Source organism: Callorhinus ursinus, unplaced genomic scaffold (genome assembly GCF_003265705.2).
Source record: "Callorhinus ursinus isolate GAN/ISIS: 27379988/994484 unplaced genomic scaffold, GSC_fseal_2.0 scaffold12, whole genome shotgun sequence".
NCBI classification, from domain to species: Eukaryota; Metazoa; Chordata; class Mammalia; order Carnivora; family Otariidae; genus Callorhinus; species Callorhinus ursinus.
The window spans coordinates 38,527,420-38,543,645 of record NW_027397074.1 but is presented as its reverse complement, the minus strand read 5'-3'; the positions used below and the strand labels follow the sequence as shown (position 1 = coordinate 38,543,645).

General features: G+C 39.9%; 1 protein-coding gene across 3 annotated transcripts in view; it reads left to right on the top strand.

Moving 5' to 3' along the window:
- Positions 1-16,226, top strand: part of RAPGEF5 (Rap guanine nucleotide exchange factor 5) — a 243,083-nt gene that overhangs the window by 200,256 nt on the left and 26,601 nt on the right. For all 3 annotated transcript variants that reach the window (XM_073898944.1, XM_025873001.2, XM_073898945.1), the window contains exons 14-20: positions 986-1,083; positions 3,307-3,337; positions 4,258-4,336; positions 6,598-6,747; positions 10,569-10,666; positions 13,919-14,041; positions 15,675-15,853. In XM_073898944.1, coding sequence (XP_073755045.1) covers positions 986-1,083; positions 3,307-3,337; positions 4,258-4,336; positions 6,598-6,747; positions 10,569-10,666; positions 13,919-14,041; positions 15,675-15,853 — 758 coding nt within the window. The remainder of the gene's footprint in view (positions 1-985; positions 1,084-3,306; positions 3,338-4,257; positions 4,337-6,597; positions 6,748-10,568; positions 10,667-13,918; positions 14,042-15,674; positions 15,854-16,226) is intronic.

The window sequence follows — 16,226 nt, the reverse complement described above, 5'->3', positions numbered from 1 at the left end:
TCCCCTTCCCCTTCCCCTTCCTTCCATGCCCAGCAAGGAACCCAATATGAGGCTTGAACTCACAGCTCTGAGATCAAGACCTGAGCTGAGATCAAGGGTCGGATGCATAGCCGACTGAGCCACCCAGGCGCCCCTAGATAAACTGATAGGTTTTTCTAATCGTTAATAGCTACAATACCTTTTGAACACAGCTGATTCTCTGGAGACGATATGTAGGCAGTTGAACTCCCTTGGCCACCAAAACCATATTAGCCATTCAGGTTAACACAGAGAAAAGGTAGAATGGAATTTGAGCTGGGAGCAGGTCTATTTCAGAATAGACAAGTGTTCATACTGATTTTGCCTTTCATGAAGGAATTCACTTTGATTTCAAAAGTCAGGTGTCCTTTAGACATCCAGTTAAAAACGGGTTTAACCACTCTGTGCCCAAACTAATGTTATTTTCTTTTTTTTAAGATTTTATTTATTTATTTGAGAGAGAGAGACAACAAAAGCAAGGGGAGCAGCAGAGGTAGAAGAAGCAGGCTCCTGGCTGAATAGGGAGCATGACGTGGGGCTCGATCCCACGACCTGAGTTCAAGGCAGTTGCTTAACTGACTGAGCCACCCAGGCATCCCAAAAACTAATGTTATTTTCAAAACAACTAGGTAATAGGATTCATTCGGGTTTTTTTTTCCTTTCCAAATGACTATGTGGATATTATTTTTTTAATATAGAATAGGCATGAAAATCTTGAGTAGCTTTCCAGGTGTCTCTAAGTTTCCAGCGTTGACTACTTATGGCCCCTGAAGGCTGTGAGAGCCACACAGTTGAGTGAAGGACTAGGAGGTGGAATCCCACTGAGGATCTCACTGGTACCTGGTTTAACCTCCTGTATGATTCCGCATTCCACCTATTCCCTCAGCAGGTTAACCATTGTGTAAGTCCTAATCCTTACAAAATAGGCCTTTCAGCCGCCATTTTTCTTTCTCCCCCCACCCCTCAGACCATATACAGGAATGTACTGGATGATGTATATGAATATCCAATACTTGAAAAAGAGTTGAAAGAATTTCAGAAGATACTTGGAATGCACCGTCGTCAGTGAGTATTTAATTTTCCATATTACAGTTAATAAAAGAAAACAACAAATGTGATAGAATTTGAGTGTCTTACAAAGTTTATCTTGGACCCTTCAAATCTGGTATCCCTTGATTCCTTAGCTTTTCTAGTAGTGAATTGTGTATTTTGTTTTTATATCAAAATGAATGAACACAAAATCAACCTTATTGGCTATTTTTAAAAATTTTTTTCCACTTTCATGCCGATTTTTCATTTATGTTTTTATTTTTTTTTAATTTTTTATTTTTTTAATTAACATATAATGTATTATTTGTTTCAGGGGTACAGGTCTGTGATTCATCAGTCTTACACAATCCACAGCGCTCACCATAGCACATACCCTCCCCAATGTCCATCACCCAGCCACCCCATCCCTCCCACCCCCTCCCCTCCAGCAACCCTCAGTTTGTTTCCTGAGATTAAGAGTCTCTTACGGTTTGTCTTCCTCTCTGGTTTCCTCTTGTTTCATTTTTTCCTCCCTTCCCCCATGATCCTCTGCCTTGTTTTTCAAATTCCACATATCAGCGAGATTATATGATAATTGTCTTTCTCTGATTGACTTATTTCACTTAGCGTAATACCCTCTAGTTCCATCCATGTCGTTGCAAACGGCAAGATTTTTTTTTTGATGGCTGCATAATATTGGCTATTTTTTTTTTAACACTGATAGGTAGAAACCAACTGAGCCATAACAACCTGGATACATAAAAACAATTCTTTAATAAGTTATTATTTAATTTTAAAAGTGTAAATATTTAACTTGTCATTTCGGGGGCTCATAGCTGTCTCTAATGGAATAGGAAAAAAAACGGTTTTAGAAATAGATTTCAGCAAGTCATGAAGCATTTTTAAAGCTCCATTTTATGGATTCCCTGAGGTTTATTTATCAGTTTAGAAAGATTAAAGAAAACCGTTTATTCCCTGACTTTTGGCATGTGTAAGTATCCCCGAGGTATCTGTCATCTGTCTTTCAGATTGCCAATACCTGATTTACCACTAACTCTCCTTATTAATTTTGGTGAATGAAAACATCAGGTCATTATTCAGTTTTCAGATAGAGCTGCAAAGTTAATCTGAAAGGAAAAATTGTTCTCTGATTTACAGTGTACTTTCTACTTAGTAAACATGAAATGCATGTGTTGTCAAGTTGTGAGAAACTTCTGTGAAGATTTCAGCAGTCACAGAGGCACTTCTTGTAGAAAATGTTAATTCAGGCCTTTCAGATGACTAATTTGAGACTTAAAACCTGACCTAATTTTAGTAAAGAGAGATCCTATTGCACATTAAATGTCTACATAAATTAATTTTAGGGCACAAACAAATCATGTATCAGCTTTAGTCCTCAATCATGAAAATCACACATTTAGAAATTCAGAAATGAGACGCAGTTTAGGACAGTGTTAGAAACAAATGTTGGGAATTTGGGTGATGTTCCTTTGTCACGGTCTACACCATAATAAGTTCTCAGCACCTAAGACTAGTATGAAAATATGAACAAATAAATGAAACAGGAAAGAAAAAGAGAGACAACTTTTACATCAAAATAATCCCCCACATGGAGGTTGGTCTCTGCTGTAAGGCAGGCCTGGTTACCCTTGGGAAACTTTAATTCATGGTTTGATACGTTTAAATGCATTCAGTACATTAATGGAACTTCATACATCCCATTAAAAAAACTTACATAAAATGGGAAATAATAGGTTAAAATAAGAAAATGACATAAGATATGACTCTTGCCTCTTTGGTAAAAGATTATGAGATATCTCTAGACTCTAGAAAAAGATTTGAGCTGGGGACCTACAGAACGTCCCCTACTTCCACCACCATGGAAACGTTCTGGAAAAGATGTGCCTTAGCTAACTTAACCACCTGAATAACAATAATTTCACCAAAAAGCTACCAGTATATGAGAAAACTTAGAGTTTCTGTGGACCGAATAAATCCAGTTCTTCCTTCAGCATTCACTTCCTGTGCATAGAAAGTAAAATATACTTGTTGAGGAGATAGCATCTTTTCTTCCTTATTCAGTCGAAACCCAGAGCCCAATGTCAAGGGTGTTATACATAGTGACCTCATGAATACTAGGTTTTATCTTTCTGAAAAGCAGAAACCTCTGCCCAGTACCTGAAAATTAGTCTTCTGTGACAGTCACTGCATTATTCTAGGTGTGGGGTAAAGACTGACTTCTTCTCCTTTTCCTTTCAGCACTGTGGATGAATATTCACCACAAAGGAAGGTGAGGCAGACCTTGCTCTATCCGAAATGGGGCCATCAAGTTTGGAGACCTTGCTTTGCCTCAGTTGGCATTTCTTCATAATTAAAATGAATCCTGCCCCAAGCCAGCCTGGGGCAGGCAGGGAAGCCTGGGGCTGTGGCTTACGTGCACTTTGCTGCTTCACTTCACTTTGCCTGTGCCGCTATAGATCCAGATTGGGTGCTAGCCATGTGCCCTTGACTGGACATTCTGCATATTTTTGGAATCTCAGAGTTTCCCCAGTGTTCCCAGAGTGATCTAAATTTGAATTGGAAACACTGGTGCAAAAAAAAGAAAAAAAATGCAGGCAAGAATCTTGACTGGCAAGGGTGAGGAAGTACTTTTCAAACTGACAAAAAGAGAAAGAAGGAGTGTGTTTCCTATTCACCTTGAAGGGAAAATGCAAAATGAGATGTCAGGCACAAGTTTCGTAGAAGCTGATCTATCGGGTGGATAATCATAATGAATAATGTACTTATTTCCCTTAAGCAAGTCATTGCGCTACAGCAGAAGTATGCAACTGTCTCAAAGTTGCTTTATCCAAAAGCATGGTTAATGTTGGGATGTCTCTCTCTAGAGGAGAATCTGTGGATGTTTGTAGTAGCCAGAGTTCAAAATCATGCCAATACTCTCCAGCATGTTGCAGGGAATAATTATAGGACCTTTTTGCCTGCTACTGGCTTTGGCTGAGGTCTGTTATGTTGCTCACAATCTTTACTTCCACATGCATTAATAGAGGCAACTCCCTATTTATTTCTCTAAAATTGGATGGGTGGATTTCATACTTAAAAAAAAAAAAGAAAGAAAATTGGCTAGCTCTTTTGGAACATGTTGTAAACAGCTGTGGTTTTCCAAAGGACAGGAATGCATTCATTCATTGTTCTCTTTCTCGCTTCTCACAGAATAAAGCCCTTTTCCACCAATTCAGTCTTAAGGAGAACTGGCTCCAGCATAGAGGAACTATGACTGAAACAGAGGAAAGTGAGTATGATTTTAACGAGGGTTTGGGGTAGGTGGAGTAGCGGTTAATCACCCTCATTCTCCAGCATTAACACATCAGCCTGCCTTGGAGAATTTCCAGCCGTCACACCCCTGTGACGAGCATGTTTGCACCCAATATGATGGTCTTTATTTTCTTGCTTTGAGTATTGCAATTTTCTTGCTCATACACCAGTGTCTCAGGGACCAAGGACGTTTTTAATTTGGAAGGAAGGAAAGAAGGCTTCGAAGAGCCTCTTTACTTTCTTCGGGGGAGGTGCAGAATTGCCTGGTAGGTACCCCCTGTACCTCTTGGCTGCTTTCTCCCTTGATCTGTCAGCCCATTGCCTGGAACTGACTGGAAAGTCCACCAAAGCCAACATGCAGGGCTTTGGTGGGGTCAGTCCCTGAGATGTAGAGGAGACTCTTGGCGAGAATAGTGGAAGGAAGAGAGTGCAGCTGAAATCCCCCGCAAGGCAAGGCTGTTCCCACCTGCAGTGCCACAGGCCCAGTCCGCCTGCCCTTGGTCAGCACTCCCCACTGCTCCCCGGTGACAGAGCTCGGGACCCACTCTGAGGACGGCTGCTCGCTCAGTACCGGGGGACACCCTTTAGCCCCCTGAAGGTGCTGCCTTCTATGTTACTACTTTGTAACAGAACAGGAAATGGTTTTCTCCTGTTTGCTTAAAGGTTGAGTCAAGTGCAGAGCCTGGGGAAACACAATGGAAACATTCCCGCTCTTGTGACTAGGAGAATTCTCTTTGAGCCCACCTCCCGGTCCGTGCTGAAATTCTAAGTGTGAAGGTTTCATGTCTGCTCAGCTTCTCACATACTTAAACAACAAAGTGTCACACACATGCTTCTTCTGCTACATCGTGTTTGTGGAAGCTGGGAAAGAAATGATCTTACCTCCGAATTCCTTAGTTGCTGATCCTCCAGGCTGATTTGTCTTACAGTTTGATCGGATAATTTCCCAAGCTGATTACAAAGAGTATAAGTATTTCAAGACCCCTGGCCTCTTTTTGTTCATCAGTTTATTAAGTAAGCTTTCCTTATATTCAGTGGTTTGTGTACTGGATCTTGTCTTGCTCAAAATTTCATTTTTCTGTGGAAGCAAAAAACCTTTTTTTGCCTCTCACGTGTCTGTTGACAACATATAAAACAACTATTTGTGAGATGCTGTTGTTTTAGTGACATACCAATCCAAGCCAAGATCAAAATATCGTCAGTGCCTTCCGGGGGCGTGTTTACTTTGAGGTTCCTACACGTAAACTCATAGTTTTTCTTTTGCTTCATTTGCCTTTCTGTGGGAACCACCCTGAGTTTCTTTTTGTGGGACCATTTAAATTGCATGTAGGGTTTCTCTAGGAACTGCACTCCCCCTTTGTTTTTTATTTTTTGCAATAGGGCAGAGAAGAATATCAAAGTGTATTATCTTTTTGAAAGAAGCTAGTATTTTATAATTCAAAGTAGCTGCTCTAAGAAACAAATAATGTATCAGTTATCTCCACTGCTATTAAACAGTTTCTACTCTCAAGTCATAAAGAAAATTTTTTCCAGGACCCAAGTCACCCTGATAGTGATGATGTCCTGGTAATAATTATTTGCACTGCAGACAATAAAAAGGAAACTTAAAGGGCTAGAAATGTGACTTGTATTTGGAAACCACACTCACCCCATCTTGATCAGGGACATCACTATTAAATGATAAAGACACCTGAACACAGAAAGCATGGCAAACTGGCAGATTTTTTAGATAAGCTTATGAGAGCTCTAATAGCAAAATGTGGTATTCCTGATTGAGCCAACTGTGACTGTCCAGAAATAGAGTGTTAAATAAAAATTTATGAGTGAGATATCTTAATATAGTGCTTTGGGAAATCTCAGTAACCCTCAAAGAAGGGACTCAGAGCTACAGTTCATGTAACCTGCCCCCCCCGCCCCGCCCACCATCCCCTGTGCCGTGGTCAGGCCATCTCCACCGTGAGCACATGCTTTCATGACACGGGTCTCTCATTACAGTTTGGGAAGCCTAAATCCTCGGCCTCTCATTCACCAGCTTTATAACGTCTGTATCTCCTGTGTGGGCAAGCACCAGTTTCTATATGGATGTCCTCAGGCACCCATGTGCAGACATAAATATGTAAATCAAGTTGTGTAGGTTTTATACTGAAGAGAATAGGAAAGTGGATGCCTTCATTTGAAAAAGTCTGTACCTCATGACTGCAGTTCTCTGTTGACTAACAATTCTTGTGTTGTGTGCAGTTCTTTGTCACGTGTACATAACGGAGCACTCCTATGTCAGTGTGAAGGCAAAAGTTTCCAGTACAGCGCATGAGATCCTGAAAGTTGTGGCAGAAAAGATCCAACATGCGGAAGAGGATCTGGCTCTGGTGGCTGTCACATTCTCTGGGGGTAAACTGTTTTCTGTCCTGGAGTATTAATCTTTCTCTGGATCGCTCTCAAAGGAGGAGAGTCGACATTTTTATAGGGTAAACGTGCGGCTTGTCCCTTCTGGGTCCGCAGCTGGATGACCACAGTAACAATAAGAAGCTGCCTAGCAGAGGCGTTTCCATGACAACAGCTGGATACTGTCGGATCCTGAATTTCCTCCCCAAGAACTGAATAAAGGGCCATGCCAGTGTTTTGAAATATATTATAAAGCTTTTCATATTTTATACTCTAGATAAGCCTTCTATTTTCATATTTAAATTAACTTGGGAAATTGCTAAAGGATGAAATTACTTGAGGAAGGAAAAAGAAAGACAGCCTTGAACTAGTCATATTGCTGGCTGACAGTTTAATACTTAAAAAGACTCCCCGTTGAAGGAAATAAAAACTCCAATAAGCTGAAAGCTTGTAGGCAGTGTTCATTCAGGTGGACATGGGGAGTGAGGTCTGGTTATAGCTTTTCCTTCTGCTGGGCCTTATTTATCCTTGGAGAATGGTTTATTGTCTGTTTTGAATAAGATCACACAGATTACAAGCTGACACTATTGATCTATGTGACCTGAACAGACCCCTTCGTTTTCACTGGGGCCTGTCAGATCTCAATGTTGCTGGCCTCCTTTTTGGCTTACCATCTTTATTTAATATCTCATTAACCCTGAGAAAAATACAAAGAAAGTGACTTAGCATCAGTAGTTGAAAAATGAGAGTACTATGTGAACTAATCAAGGAGAGATGGGGTGAGAAGGAGGTGGGGAGCCGATATCAGGCGTTCCTGTTTATCCTTTGTTATCATGCTAGGGGAAGGAGGAGAAGATCAGAATTTAACTTGGTGTTAAAGCATTTCTGTGACAGAATCTTCTATTGCTTTGTTACTCAGAAGCAGGTAAATGATCCAATAAGCTAGTGGATCATATAAGCAAAGCGTATAGCCCTTCTCCCTGGGCCTAATGAGAGTCTCTCCTCCCTCTCACGGGGCCCTAATTGTGCATCCCATCAAAACATTATCTAGAGAAAAAGAGCAAAGTGGGAGAAACATCTGGGCTACATGAATTTTAATCAGAGACTGTTGAATTTTTAATAAAATATTTCGGACATTCCAGATAGATAAGATAAATGCATATTATATTTTAATTTTAAGTGGCCAAAAATATTAAATGATTCTAAACAATATTACACTTCATCAGAACCAACATTTGCCTCTCAAGACAGTACCATTACAGAAAGTAGTCATCGGGTCCCCATTCTGGAGGAGGAAGGACCCTGAGTGAACTTGGTAGCACGACTGAGACCCCTCTCCCTTGGGGCTGACTCAGAGTCAGCCCAGGGCCACACATGAATCTGGAAAGTAATGAGTAGCTCTTTTACTACCCAATATCTATTTGATGACCATGAAATACCATTTTTACACTCTATTAAATTAGATTCATCAGGGAGGCCAATGTCGTTGTAATGTGTATAGACTCATTGCTAATCTTCTCTAGAAATACCGGCTTATCTCTTGAATTATCCCACAGATTTGGAAATGTGCCATCATTTCCCATCAATTAGTACTTTGGTCTGTTAAGAACCTTTCCACCCATAGCTTAATATCCTCCAAACAATAATGCTTTATGAAGAAAAAGAAGGAGAAAAACAGTGTTTAATGTATTCCTTGCTCTATTACCTAATTTTCAGTAAAGTTTTAGATACTACTTCAAAATGAAATGACAGTGAGATCTACTCTTATTTTCTTTTTGTCAAAAAAAGTTTGAAAATGTTGCAAATGTTGTAGGTTTTGTGGATTTTTCTAAAAGGACTGAGGCTATTATCCTCATGGCTTTCGGTAGGTTTCTAGCTGTTTTATACCCTGAGTAGGTATAATGTATGTAGTAACAGAAACCTACCTGCCTAGTTTTTCAGAGCTTAAAATTCTGTGAGCTTTTATCTTTTAGAGTGTAGTGACAAACCTGAGAATAAGAAAAAAAATATTTCCCAGAAAATGGAAAAGTTACTGTCAGAAAGCCATGACATTTTATTCTGTAGCAAGGGCAGAATGGCTCTCATAAATTCCGATGTAAGGTGGACATAGGCACACACAGGGCTGCAAGAAATTGAAGCTAGAGAAAGAGGGAGGAGAGATGGAAGAACTTCAGAGCCCAGCCATGTGGGACCATTTACCACACACGTCAATGGCCTGACATGAAAGTGCTATTGATCTTTATAATGCTGAGCCATAAAGAATATATTGGATTATCATTTGTGTACTCGGTATTAAGCAGAAATGTTCAAAACAAAATTTGGCCTTTGAACTGATTAAGTTATCTAGAAAAAGATACATGGAATATAGTATTCCCCAACCATGCTGGGTAACTAAAAGGCTGACTTAGAAGCTGATTATGTTACAGTGCAATAAACTTGAGGATTAGTTTAGTCAATTCCCATCCGTAATTTGTAGTTAAAGAGGAGGACATTTTTCTACAAAGAAGGCTATTGTGTTATAAGAGAGCTCCACTGATGGTAGAAAAATGGCTGAAGGACAGGAATAATTTGTAATAAGGGAAAGAGAAGAATACATGAAAAATACTTGGCTTTTCCAGTAGTCAAGAAATTTAAAATAAATGGAGAATCTATTTTTGGTTTTAGCTAAATAGCAAACTTACCACAAGGAATGATCAGTATTGGTCAGTGTAAGAATTTGAAAGCAATTTGGCAGTTTGTATCAAAAACTTCAAAAAATATTCATTCCCCTTTGACCTAGTAATTCCATTTCTGGGAATCTATTTTTAAAAATCATCTATGAGCAGCCAACGATTTATGCATAAGGTTGCTGACTTCAGCAGTATATATTATGGCTGCTATAATAATAGATCCCATTTATCAAGCCCCTCTTATGTGCCAGACCCCGTGCTAGTATTTATATATATCTTGCCATCTAATTGATATGACAAAAACATTGGAAACTATTAAATTGGTCAATAATAGAGGAAAGATTACATGATGGTATAATGGACCGTTATATAACCAATTAAACATGACATACATAATTAATTTTGACAAGTGGATAAGTGCTTAATAAAATCAGAATATAAAACCATAGATGGAATAACTGCAGATGTATACGTATGTACCCATACTAATTATGAATGCATATGTGTAAATAATTGCAATTATATATATGCATGGATATTGTTTATACACATTTACATCAAGATCAGAACAAAAACATACCCAAATGTTACCAACATTACCATCCTATGGTTATCTTTGATGAGATTATTATTTTTTAAAAAAGATTTTATTTATTTATTTATTTGACAGAGAACGAGAGTGATAGAGAGAGAGAGAGTGAGAGAAAGAGAGAGAGAATGCAAGTAGGGGGAGCGGCAGGCAGAGGGAGAAGCAGGCTCCCCACTGAGCAAGGAGCCCGACATGGGGCTTGAGCCCAGGACCCTGGGATCATGACCTGAGCCGAAGGCAGACACTTGACGGACTGAGCCACCCAGGCGTCCCCGAGTGATGGGATTATGAGTGAATTTTACTTTCTTTCCTAAACTGTGTTCTAAAAAAATGACTAAATATTATAAGAAGGAATTGCAAAAGGCTTCCACTTTATGGATATTGAGCAGTGATGCCCATGGTCCCATTGGTGCCATTGAACACAGTATGTGGAACTGAATTAAATCTGCATTCTATGTACTTTTAAATATTTTTCTTCGGCAATTCTCACTCTTTAGATATACTGTGTATGCCTACTACTGTTCTTGTGTTTCTAATTACTCCTTTTTTTTTTTTTTTTTTAAATAAAGAAAAGCATGAACTTCAGCCAAATGACTTGGCCATCTCCAAATCCCTTGAAGCATCAGGTCGGATATATGTCTACCGAAAAGACCTAGCTGACACTTTGGTAAGGACTTTTAGCCTTTACTTGAAACACAAACAGCAGACTAAAGTTGTATTTTTGTATGTTTTATAATGAAAGAGAAACACATTGAACTACTTTCTCCTCTGGCCAGTAATATATTTGGCAAACAACACCACCTTTGCAAATCAAAGACAGGTACACCTTGAGGAATCCTAAGCCTTTCCTGAGTCAAACCCTGCTTCCCTCTGGGCCTCTGAAACAAGGGATATGAGAGAAGTGACCCCCCCCATTAATCTTAATAACCTTCCTTCTTTTTTGGTGGATATGAGGAGATCAGGCTGAGAAATGTACCCTGTGCAAATTTAGGGGGAAAGAGACTCTGTATTGTTTCGGTCTATTTGGCACACTTCGAGTGTACCATTCCCTGGAAAAAAGGGTCAATTATCAGCCTTCCCCTGTAAGATAGGCTCATAACAATGGTACATGGGATGCTGGTGAGGAGTAAGAGTTGGAAGAAATGTAGAACCCGTGCTGTAAGTTATTTTCATTTCTAATGTAAGAACATTTACACCTAAGCAGATGATTTGTCATTCTTACTTTCCTAAAAACCTCAGCCTTGTGACTGCTTTCTGCATAGTAGGATCAGGCCTCAGACCCATCACCCATAAAAAGCAGGCTCTGCCAGATGGTGATAGTATCATCTAGAGACATGGTCCTAGTCTATTTCACGGAGCCATCACTGACTGGGATGGTTCTTTCTAGGCGACTCCTGTTGTATTTATAATTGAGGAATGTGTATACCACATGGGTTAACCAAAACTGCTTATAATAAAAATATTTTATGTAAAATTATCTACAAGTATCAACCTACCGGAATACTAATCATTGTCATTTTTGGCACTTACTACCAGACAGTTAGGTGCTGGGTAGTTTACATACAGTATCTCATTTAATATTCCCAGTAATCCTGTGACGTTCAGAGAGGCAGAGTCCCTTACTCTAGCTTCCTGCAGCCAAGTAAGGGAAAGTGCTAGGACTCCAGGACAATATTTGCCTCTGAAGCTCTAACATACCTTTCATTTGTACAGAGAACGAGAGTGATAGAGAGAGAGAGAGTGAGAGAAAGAGAGTGATAGAGAGAGAGACGAGGGAGCAAAGCAGAGGGAAACTTTTGTCTTACTGGGCCTTTCTGCTTTGGAGTGTCTTTCAGCAGGTCACAGGTCCTGTTTCTGTGCATGATGTAATTCCATCAGGGAACCATGATGAACAGGATGCACAGCATCCTTGAGTAAACAGTGAGACTGGCTTGACTTTAACCCTCCCTATGGAGGAGGACGATCTACCCTCTGGCTTCTGCGGAGCTCATGGATGAAGGTGGAAACTCACACTCTTGTCTTCCATGCCCCCCTTCCTCGTAGTACCCATAGACTTCTTGGCAGTTCCCTGGTATGCACGCCCAGAGCTCTCCTACCACCATTTGGGGCCAGCTTCAGAAGAGTAGAAGGCAGGCCTAAGCAATGTCCTAGTGGAATAAATGGGTGCTCTGAAGTATGTTCCCAGAGAAGCCAGTTGCCATCCTGCCCTCAAACGTTTCCAACTCTGCATCCTGCCTGAGATTCCCCTGTTGGAATCATAGCTTTCAGTGTTTTAACTCCGAAAGATTTCAGCTGAAATGGAATATTCTAAGGGCAGGATAGATAACATGCGGAACCACTACCACCCACTCCACTTACATATAGATGAGTTACTCTTCTCAGAAGGTGGGAATTAGAGCCCGGAATGAATGGGTTAGAGAAATAGGAAGTGTTTGTTGGAGAGGGCCATAAACAGCCTTGGACAACCAGAGGGCAGTACCAGGGCAAAGGGTGCATTTAGGGAGAAAAAACAGGAGGGATAAAAAGCCAAGTGAAAATATCCTTATATCTCCAAATTAGTATGCAGAGATTTATGTTACTTCCCAGCTCTTGGCTCTCCCTCTGAACGCCTGCAGTGTAGCATGGCATCTATCTGGTTCCAGACTAATCAGGCCATGAGAAACGTGGGCTTTCCCCTACTCAGTATTTGCACACGCATTCTTTCAGTCCACCCTCATTGAGCTCCCCGCTGTGTCCCACTCTGGGCTATAGGAACAATTTGTACCTTGACCTGCACTGAAAAGAATCAAGTCTGTGGTGAAGCTCTGGGGAGGCCTTTTATCGTTTTTTTTTTCCTTCAAATTAGGAAACCTTTTCATAACAATAAAACTTGTAAAATGCAAATAATTTTGCAGTTTTAAAATAGGAATTAATATTCGGAACCTGAAATATTCTCTTCATCCTGGCATGTCATTTATTTTTGCAAAGTCCCATCTTTTTTTCCAAGTCATTAATAATTTTAACATCACTAACTACTCAAATCCAACCCCTCAATGGGAGAATTTTATTTATTTTTTTAAATAAACTCTAAGCCCAACATGGGGCTCAAACTCACAACCCCAATATCATGTGCTTTCCTGACTAAGCCAGCCAGATGCCCCCGGAGAATTTGTACTTTAATTGGAAAATATCAAATTTTTTTTTAAATGCCAAATAATTTTTAATAAATTTAACAGTGACAAAATATTTAAAGTTTTGGTGACATTTTGTAAGTCCATGCCAGATTTTAGGAAATACTATTACCAGACTCATACCTATTTATGTAGGTAAAGCCACAGATACTTAAAATAATCATCTGCCCTGGGGTATAAATGAGGTGACTTTTATTTTTTATTTCTTGTTTAAATTTTTTTCACTTTCCACAGGCATTTTAATAAAATTTGTAAATGTGTGTCTGGGATGAGGCTTGTTAAACGTATTTCCTGCAAAAGCCATGTCTGTCTTTATTGAACTGCACCATGACATTTCTTTTGTTTGTTTTTATACTAACCTGCTGGCACATTAATTCTTACCAGAAGCCAAAGTGATTTCAGGGCTTTCGCTTTCATTACGCTGTCTGCTGGGGCAGTGTTTTATAATCAGATTTGTGGATGCGTGCATGTGTGTGCGGGCGTGTGTGTGTGTGTGTGTGTGTGTGTGTCTGGGGGGAGGGGCAGGCTAACTCAGTGAAGTATCATTGATCACATTCTACCATTTCCAAGGCTGTTTCCCAGATTGGTTGTAACTCACCAAAGATGAACAGACCAGGGAAAATATTAAGTGCACTCAGACAAGATTACTTTCCTAATCTGGGCTTCTAGTGGCTTTCTGTGGCCAGCCAGTTCAGCGCCAAACATTTGGGAATTACTGAGGATCCTTTTGCTTCTGTCTGTCGGTTTAGAACCCATTTGCAGAAAATGAGGAATCACAGCAAAGGTCGATAAGGATTTTGGGAATGAACACTTGGGATCTTGCTCTGGAATTAATGAACTTTGATTGGAGTCTCTTCAATTCAATTCACGAGGTAAGGAGTGAAAAGATAAAAAATGCTAGTGCTATTTTAACTTTGCATTCTTTTTGAAGATTATTTGTATGTGACTCAGTTTTAAGAAGATCCATCATCCGGTCATATAGTTATGCTTAGAATGCCATTGCCCAAAAGAGTTTTGGAGACTTGAAATACATTGAAAGACTGACCCAAACCTAGGAAAATCAGAATACATTATCATGCTTTATTTGTTCCTAATATAATCATATGTGTAGTGTAAAAATGCTATATTTTTATATGTATGAATACTTACATATTTACATGTTTATGAAGCTCTAATGAAATTGAAGAGCCATTTTACATTTGACAACTTTGATGTTGATTCTTTTATTTTTTTCCATAAAGTTCACGGTAGCGATACAAGAATCATATTTATGCACATACCAACATACACATAGAGTCATTCTTTCCCTCAAGAACATTCTATACATTTAGACTATGCTGCAAGACTTAAAGTACTTTCTTGAAACTTTGGAGATATATTTCAAATTTTTAAGTTCATCAACCCTCCCTTTGAAGACAGCTTAAACATTTATAAGATAATAGATTAGGGACAAAATGCTACTGACAACTAAGGAATAAATGTAGCCAGCGGAAAGGCTCACAGGAATCAGGAGATGAAAAATGAGACAGCTCTGTGCAACCATATGTTGCATTTGCTTTGCCATGTAGGGAAATTTTTCATTACAAAACAGCCTTTCCTTCTGAAGAAACTCATGCCCAACTTGGGTGCTTGAGCTTCACTTTCATTTTGGAATGTCTTTTAAATGTCCTCATTAAAAAAATGCCAATGTTATAATCTAAATTTTAGCAAGTAGTGAACTCCTTCAAGCTAAATGATTTGTGTCTTTGGAAATGTTAATAAGAGTAGGATGTGTCCCTGCTTGTGCTGCTTTCTCAGTGGGAACATGGGAAAGTGTGCACACCCCTTCATTTAAAAACAAATCTCTTCTGTTGCTCTGCATATGATCAGTTTATATAAATAGTCGCTCGTCTTGCTCAATTTTGTAAATTTTGGACCTAGCCCTAATCTCACTCTTTCTGTTTATGATTTTACTGTGTCTTTTATCCGTGGTTCTCAGAGAGTGGGTACCCAGACCGCATTAGCAGCACCACCTGGGAACTTGTTATAAATGCAGGTTGGGGGCCCCACCACAGACCTACTGAACGAGAAAATGTGGGGCATGGGGCCCAGCGAGCTGTTGTAATAGGCCCCTAGGTGATCCTGATTCACACTAAAATTTGAGAACCCTTGTCAAAAGAATCTCCCTGTACTAGTGACAATCATTTCTACTTGTTTTTGCCCGTGTAACAAGTTCAGGAAGTTTGGATTTGATTGAGCCTGTGATTTAAACTTTAGAACTTCTTAGATTTTCGTGTAAAACCCACGTGTCATCTGCACATTCTAAAACAAAATTTTTCTGAGGATTCTAGGTGAACATTATTTAATAAGGCATCTCTAAAACTGCATTGTTTCAAATTGAATCTATTCTATTCTCATGACACATTGTGAGAATGGCTAACTGAGGCAGCTCTTAAAAATGGACTGACTTTTGTATCAGCTTGTCTCTGTGCTAAAAAATGCTGGTGTGAATCCATCTTCTTGCAGCAAGAGCTGATCTACTTCACCTTCAGCCGACAAGGCAGTGGGGAGCACACCGCAAACCTCAGCCTTCTGCTGCAGAGATGCAATGAAGTCCAGCTCTGGGTGGCCACGGAGATTCTGCTCTGCAGCCAGCTGGGCAAGCGAGTGCAGCTGGTGAAAAAATTCATCAAAATCGCTGCACAGTGAGTTCCTGGCGGTGAAAAGAGCAATTCCTCTCATCTCCTTGAGAGAGTACAGTTTTTCCCCTGGTGGTGATAAGAAGGGTTAGGAGGTAAAAGTAGAATACTGAGTTAAGTGACCAAATGGTTGAAAAGGTCTGTTCTTGAATATTTACGTCTTTGCATTTGAAGCGCTTATACTTTAAAGTCAATGTCAAAATACCAGACTCCAACCCAGGACGGTTAAGCAGCCAGCGCCCACGTGCTCTGTCCCGCGGCTGAACTACAGTGTGGCCAGTGAGCTACAGCAGGCTGGGAAAACCGGGAAGATGATGTGAGGGGGGGAGAATCATTGCAAATCAGGTGCGCTCTAGGATTCTGTTCTTAGCTGCTTGAT